Source organism: Epinephelus moara, chromosome 22, assembly GCF_006386435.1.
Source record: "Epinephelus moara isolate mb chromosome 22, YSFRI_EMoa_1.0, whole genome shotgun sequence".
Lineage (NCBI taxonomy): Eukaryota > Metazoa > Chordata > Actinopteri > Perciformes > Serranidae > Epinephelus > Epinephelus moara.
In genome coordinates, this window is record NC_065527.1 from 843710 (window position 1) to 851446 (window position 7737).

The 7737-nt window shown below is 41.7% G+C and overlaps 3 protein-coding genes across 14 annotated transcripts in view; 2 read left to right on the forward strand and 1 right to left on the reverse strand.

Moving 5' to 3' along the window:
- Positions 1–7348, forward strand: part of LOC126384375 (zinc finger protein 184-like) — a 127888-nt gene extending 120540 nt beyond the window's left edge. For all 3 annotated transcript variants that reach the window (XM_050035409.1, XM_050035408.1, XM_050035410.1), the window contains one exon: positions 3940–7348. In XM_050035409.1, the coding sequence (XP_049891366.1) occupies positions 3940–6089 (2150 nt within the window). In that variant the 3' untranslated portion in view covers positions 6090–7348. The remainder of the gene's footprint in view (positions 1–3939) is intronic.
- LOC126384384 (zinc finger protein 665-like) overlaps positions 1–7737 on the forward strand; it is a 197254-nt gene that overhangs the window by 84348 nt on the left and 105169 nt on the right. The window contains exon 2 of one of the 5 annotated variants that reach the window (XM_050035426.1): positions 3940–3968. The exons of the other annotated variants lie outside the window; for them this stretch is intronic. Within the exon in view, the coding sequence (XP_049891383.1) occupies positions 3940–3968 (29 nt within the window). The remainder of the gene's footprint in view (positions 1–3939; positions 3969–7737) is intronic. 5 annotated transcript variants of the gene reach the window in all.
- The window catches only part of LOC126384388 (zinc finger protein 835-like), a 108363-nt gene that overhangs the window by 67853 nt on the left and 32773 nt on the right, over positions 1–7737 (reverse strand). The gene's annotated exons all lie outside the window — the stretch shown is intronic.

Consider the following 7737-nt stretch of genomic DNA (forward strand, 5'->3'; position numbering starts at 1 on the left):
AGCAGCAGCAGGAGGCATCTGGCAGGACCACGGCAGAAGCACAACCACACACGTCACACTATCCAGGCACCGCTGCGATATGAGTTAACCTGAGAGACAGTGGAGCACAAAGGCTCCGGAGAAGAAGCCGAGTTAGTGACATCCAGAATGGCTGAATTAGCAATATATTAAAATGTCCAAAAGAAAAAATGTTGATAAAATATCTGAAAAATCCTATTAAAATGTTGGGAGTAAATGGTAATGAAATGTCAGAAAAAAAGATTAAATGTTCAAAAAATGTTAACGACACATTGGGAAAAAATGTCTAAAATGTCATAAAAATTTTTTAATAAAATGACAGAAACAATGGTAATAAAATGTCCAAAAATACTATTAAAATGTCAAAAAAAATATTAATGAAACATAAAAGAAAAAATAAAAGACTGTCAGAAATATATATTTATAAAATGTCGGAAAAAATGCTAATAGAATGTCCAAAAAGATTTGATAAAATGCCAGAATAAATGTTGATATAATGTCCCGAAAATATTAATAAAATGTCTGAAAAATATCATTAAAATGTTGATTAAAATGTTGGAGAAAAAGTGGTAACAAGATGTCAGAAAAAGAAGTGAATTACTATGTCTGTAAATAATATGAAAATTTCAGAAAAAAATGGGAATTAAATGTTCATAAAATGTTGATAAAATGTCAGAAAAATTGGTAATGAAATGCCTGAAAAAAATATAAATACGATGTCCTGAAATATTATTAAACTGTTGGACAAAAAATAGTAAAAAAAAAAAAAAATTTAAAAGATGGTGATAAAATATCAGAAAAATATTCAACTCATCAGGAAAAAAAATAATAAAATGTCTGAAAAATGTAGATAAAATGTTCAAAACTTTTTTGTCCAAAAAAATTTGTCTGAAAAATATCATAAAAATAATATGAAATTGTTTGAAAAATTATTGATAAAATGGCCAAAAAATTTTCATAAAATGTCTGAAAAATGTTGATTAAAAAGTCCTGACCAACACACACTGCAGCATGAAACAGTTTTAAACACCTTGAAGAAGAAATTCTGCTTAGTCTGTGTCACCTTAAAAAGTCCAAAACCAGCCTGTCAGCCTCAGAGGGAGGCTGTTCACAGCGATATAATAAACCATATTATTGTCATGTTACGCCACGGATGTGATGTTGATATATCGGCATAATATTGCAGGTAAAATCTGTCAAAGAACGATGAACTGGAAACATTCCAGCACTGGATATTTTCTCTTTTTGGGACCATCCTCTGTAAACCCTAGAGATGGTTGTGCTGAAAATCCCAGTAAATACTCAGACCAGCCCGTCTGACTCCAACAACCATGCCACGTTCAAAGTCACTTCAATCACCTTTCTTCATCATTCTGATGCTCCGTTTGAACTTGCATGTACGGAGCCTGGGTTTGGTTGAAGGTGCCAGTGCTGTTTGGGCTGAGAAAGCCATGTGTAAGTAAGGGAAAGGAGGTTATTGGGTTGGTGTGGGGAGCAGTGAGACCTGGCATTAGGGGAGTGTCTCTGGGACGCTAGAGATCACTGTCTAGCCTCGTGGAGGTGTCGTGGGACCAACTAGACGAAACACTGGTGAAAGGAGGTTCCCACCTGATGACCCCAAAGATGTTAGTTATCACTGCTCACTGGTCTGTATAGTTAAGCCTTGCCATAATAGCTTATCATAGGGCTTAGAAGGTTATTCACTGAGTGCTGATCCTTCCTCTAGAGCACACACTTCTTGTGTTTATTTGAATGAATGCGTTAAGGAGCAGATGAACAGGTGTACCTAATAAAGTGGGCGGTGAGTGTATAAAGTTGTAGGGTTAGCCCTAAATTCTCAGTTCAGACTTAATACAAAATTTGGCCAACAAAAAGGAAACTAAGTGATTTCTCTTGCATCTAATACTCAAGCTTCACCTGGGAGTCGCACGGTTTGCTGGAGGTTTTATGGCGCAGAAGAAGCTGTCAGAGGAGAAAACTACTAACAACACATCAGGACTAAACGTCCTCTATTCCAAAAATGCAGCTACAGGCTACCGGTGAGCTACACTGCGTCATCTTTGAAGCGATGTTTTATTATTCCTCAAACTCATGAAGGTCGGTGAGAGTGGAGAGAAAGACAAAGATAATAGTTGTGAAACCCTGCTGTTTATTGTGGCGTCAGTTTGGCTTTAATGTAGGAGACATAGGATAAGTCAAATTGAGGTCAGCATAACAATCAATGTCATGTCCATATATGGTATGATAATGATGTAATTATCATGACACGCCTGCACATCTAAGGGTACAGCGGCTCTGATTAACACATTCAAAGATAAACGTGTCTTTAGCCACACTGTAGAGTTGCACATTTGAGGGTCTTTTGATATGGAGAGAGAATTGGTACGTCATGACAATTTATAGCATCTGACAAACAGTATCAGCTCATAAATATGTGACACTCCCACAGGCCTTCCCATCCACACATTGACTTGGTGCTTCTCATTGTATTTGTGGGCAGTCACGTTTCTGCTTACAACTGTATGACAGATGATCATTAACTTAAGTTATTTAAAACAAGTTATACATGTAATGTAATCACGGCAGAACATCTTCAAAGTATAGAATATGTAGTGTAGGTGACCCAACATGACTCTAACCATATTTGGGTGTGTGAGGAGAAGTATATGTTCCCAGAACTGGTTATCTAAATAACAGGAAACAGTAGCTTAAGTGACAGGAAGCTCCTCTGAATGTGTGTGCATGGTAAGGTTTGTAGGTGTGTCACATATCCATGAGCTCATATTGTTTGTGAGACGCTATAAATTGTCATGATGTATCAATTCTTCCACACAGCCGAATTGATCATTCACCTGATCTCGTTGGGGTTAGCGATCAACTGGAAGAATAGCAGCCCCCTGCTGCACCAACGGGTTGAGTATCTGGGAGTTGAGCTCTACGCATACAGGCTGCAGGCCACTCTATCGGAACACAGACAGACGGCCCTGCAGCAGGCAGTGTGCAAGCTGTGTTGGGGTGCGATAGTGACGGTGGTGACAGGCATGTAGGCCCTGTGGTTGTTGGCAGCTGCTAACCTAGAGGTACTGCTGCGGATACTGCAGTGTTTGCAGAGGTGGTTTTCCAGCCTTTGCTTTGATGTAAAAAAGCACAAGCAACGCCTGGTCACCATTTCCCCCTCAGTACAGGATGACCTGCGAGACCTGTTGAAAGGAACACTTCTGGGATGAATGACCTCTTACGTCATGCTGTTCACGGAAGCATCCCTGACAAAGTGGGAAGAGCCCAGTCTGGGGAGAACAATAGGTGGTGTCTGATGTTGCACATCAACCTCCTCGAGCTACAGGCAGTGTTTTTTGGTTCCTCTGAGGCAGGGGAGGCACATGTTGGTAACAACTGACACTCCTGCTTTCTGGCAGTTCGTATCAGTGTGGTCTTTCTCCGTCAGGAAGCGGGTCATCCTTCTGGTCAGGCCCAAGAGGAGGATCTTTTTTTTTTTTTTTTTTTTTTTTACAGTTAACAGGGCGATGCTCCTGAGTTGGGCCCAATTCATTTCCTTGAGGATGAAGGCAGCAACTGCTCTTTGCCACTCAGAAGGAATGCGTTGCTTTTTTCCAGGCAGTTCTCATGAGGTACCACAGCAGTTCTAGCACCTTGGAGCAGTTCTTAAAGAGCTTGTAGGGTACTCTGTTCCTGACTTTACTGATCTTGAGGGGCTTGTTTTTTGGCGGGGTAGAATGAGGCACATACCCTGATGTTTTTGGGTTTTTTTTCTTTGGATGTTGCTTGTTGGATCACTGCACTGCAATGTGCAAAAATGTGACAAATTTCAAATGCATGGCAAACTCACTGTTACAGCCCTAATTAGCATAAAATCACAGTTTGTTTCAATGTGTCTCTGTGTGTCTCATTGTCCCCCTGCAGTGCAGCAGCAGTTGGTGGTTAAAGAAGAGGTTCCCCCTGAGCAGCAGGAGTGGAGCTCCAGTGTGGACCAGGAGGACCCAGAGCCCCCACACATTAAAGAGGAAGAGGAGGAACTCTGGAGCAGTCAGGAGGGAGAGCAGCTTCATGGGCTGGAGGAGGCTGATATCACCAAGTTCCCATTCACTCCTGTCCCTGTGAAGAGTGAAGATGATGAAGAGAAACCTCAGTCTGAGGGACACCACTGTGGAGGACCAGGACCAGTGCCTGGAGGAGGAGTACAACCAGCACCTGGAGGAGGGGTACGACTAGTGCCCAGAGACTCTGATCCAGATTTAGAACCAGATACTGACGACAAGAAGCCTGACAGTTCTTTAGTTGCTGAGATCGAAGTCAGTCTTGATGACTGGGACGAGACCAGAGAACCTCAGTCAGGTTTAAAGACTCACAATAAAAATGAGGTCCCTGTCAGTCCTGTGATGTGTCTCTCTGATGAAAACCCCTTTAGCTGCTCTGAGACTTCAGACTTTTCTGAACCTGAGATTGACGAGGGTGATGACTGGGCAGGGTCCAGAGAACCTCAGTCATGTTTGAACTCTGTCCCCACCAGGGACAAGAAAGGTAGCGCTGACGAGAAACCGTTCAGCTGCTCCATCTGTAAGATAAACTTTACCCGGAGAGGAAGTCTACAGACGCACATGAGAATCCACACTGGAGAGAAACCATTCATTTGCCCCTTTTGTAGTAAAAGTTTTACCCAAGCAGGAAGTCTGAAAAGACACATGAGCATCCACACGGGGGAGAAAAGATTCAGCTGCAGTGTCTGCGACCGAAGATTCATCTGGCTCCATCAGCTCATGAACCATCAGTGTAGCGGGCGTCAGGAGTCAGTCGAAATTGGAGAGGCAGAGCCTCCAGGCGGCAGCTCGACTCGGCAGGTAAAACAAGAGTCTGATGGAGAGGACTGTGGAGGTGTACCACCAGTGCCCGGAGGTGGCATGTTATCAGTGCCCAGGAGTGGTGGCCCACCAGTGCTCGTAAACTCCTCTGAACTAAAAACTGAAGATGGTGGTGATTGTACAGAGACCAGAGAACCTCAGTCATGTTTAAACTCTCTGAAAAATGTTGGTGAGAAACCGTTTAGCTGCTCCGAGTGTGGGAAAAGGTTCAGCACCAAGGGTAGTCTGAAGGAACACATGAGAATCCACACGGGGGAAAAACCATTCAGCTGCTCTGTCTGTAACAAATCTTTCACGCAGAGCGGGAGTTTACAGAAACACATGAGGATCCACACTGGCGAGAAAATATTCACCTGCTCTGTATGTGAAAAAAAATTTTTGAACAAGGCGCACCTGAAGACGCACATGGTCACTCACACGGGAGAGAAACCGTTCAGCTGTGCACTGTGTGGTAAAGCTTTCATTGAGAACGGAAACCTGAAGAAACACATGAGGACTCACACAGGGGAGAAACCATTCAGCTGCTCAATGTGTGAGAAATCTTTTACGCAGAACGGGAGTTTGCAGACTCACATGAGGACTCACACCGGAGAAAAACCGTTCAGCTGCTCCGTTTGCAATCAGAGATTCTTGAGTAAGGCGCACCTGAAGACGCACTTGATAAAACACACTGGAGAGAAACCCTTCAGCTGCTCCGTGTGTGGGAAAGGTTTCAACGAAGGTGGTAATCTTAGGAAACACATGAAGACGCACTCAGGAGAGAAACCGTTCAGCTGCTCCATCTGTGATCAAAGATTTTTACAGAAGACAGACCTGAAGCGTCACATGATCACACACACTGGAGAGAAGTTTTTCAGCTGCTCCGTTTGCGATCAGAGTTTTTTACAGAAGCCGAATTTGAAGAGACACATGATCACGCACACGGGAGAGAAACCCTTCGTTTGCACTGTGTGCGGCAAACGGTTCATTCAGAAAGTTCACCTGACGCACCACATGGCCCGACACACTGGAGAGAAGAGATTCCGGTGCGGCATGTGTGATCAGAAATTTGCTTGGCTTTATCAGCTGAGGAACCATCAGTGTGTCAGTCAGCAGTCGTCACAGGTTCAGCAGACTGAGGAGGGCGGAGGGGCGGAGCCTCCGGCCAGCAGCTCAGCTGATGAGCAACAACAACTTCAAATGGATCTCACATGAGAATAGTATGGATTTTAGAATCGACGCCAGATAAGGACAAATATACAGAAGGATTATTTCTGGATACATGAAAAGCTTTTAATGGTGAAATTTTTCGAGCCAAATAAAGTTCCAACAGCTTTCAGAGTTTAGCATTTCAGTATAGAGCTGCAGCAGTGTGAGATTTTCATGAACAGTAACCGTCTCAAAAAATATCGCAGTTTCACAGCACTGTGGTATAACAGTTAAAGTTAAAGTCCCACTGATTGTCACACACCAGAGTGTGTGAAATTTGTTCTCTGCATTTGACCCATCCCCTGAGGGAGCGGTGAGCAGCAGCGGTGCCGCGCTTGGGAATCATGTGGTGATCTAAACCCCCAATTCCAACCCCTGATGCTGAGTGCCAAGCAGGGAGGCAATGGGTCCCATTTTTATAGTCTTTGTATATACATATATATATATATATGTAAATGTATGTATATGTACATATACATATATATGAATATATGACATAAATTAATGGAAATTTGTGGGACGTTTTTGGCCAAGTTGCTCGTTGCCTTTAAAGGTTTAATGTTTGTAAAAGGGGGTTTTGCTCAGTGGTGCAAAAATAAAAGTTGAAATTAAGGAGGGCAACATCAGGTCTGATACTTGTGATGAAGGGTTATACTTTATTTTAATAGTCTGACAAGAAGAATCTCCTGAACAAAGCAGGTTGTTGACAGAGTTTCCTGCTTTAATAAACTGATTGCATTTTATTTTTTACACAGGAAGTAACTGAGGTGTAACTCTGCCTTTGTTACTGTAGTTTGTTTTTCTGGTTTTATATGAGAACATGATGTTCATAGGTGTTTCATATTCTGTATGTTGATCTACCATCATCTTTTGAATTTGGTTCATTGTTTTCTCTGAGTTCTGAAAATGTCATCAAATATTTGTCTTTGTTCAAACTGAGTTGGTTAAATCAGTAAAAAGCAGCGAGTGTTTCCCAAACTGAGAGGATTTAATAAAGAGCACTTTATGTTTCTTTAAAGATTTTTGCTGGTTTTTTCTTTTTTTTGAATTTGTTTGGCTGATTTAAAAGATAACATTCTCTCTAAACCCAAGGCATGTCTTCTTCAAACATCTTTTCTGATTTTCTTTCAAAAATGTTGGTCTTTTTTTTTCTTAAAAAGATTGCGTCTTTAAATATTTTTGCTGATTTTTTTCTTCTTCTTGTAAAGCTTTTGGCCTTTTTTAAACGATTGTTTGAAAATGTTTTTTTTTTTTTTTTTTGCTTTAATTGTCAATTGACAATTAAATTATCAAATAGTGTATGACATTAAAGAAAACATTATGAAATGCAAAACAATGATGACCTTATGGTTTTAAGGGTATAATTAAGAACCCTTAATTCCCTTACTTCCTGCGTGTTTTTCTGAATAAACCTGTGATCTGGACTTTTATTTTGAAGAAGAGCAGCTGAGCTGCCCCGGAAGCTCTATTCTTTCCTGTGGCTAACTTGACAGTGTTTGAACAAGATGGCGTCGAGCAGAAACGTCTGTTAGCAGAGTGTCTTTGTTGTGTTTTTAAAGTGTGAAGATGTGTAAAGTCCAAATGCTGAGAGCGTTGGTGAAGCAGCGACTAACTGCGGCTGCTGAAGAGATATTTGGGCTGTTTGAAAGAACGA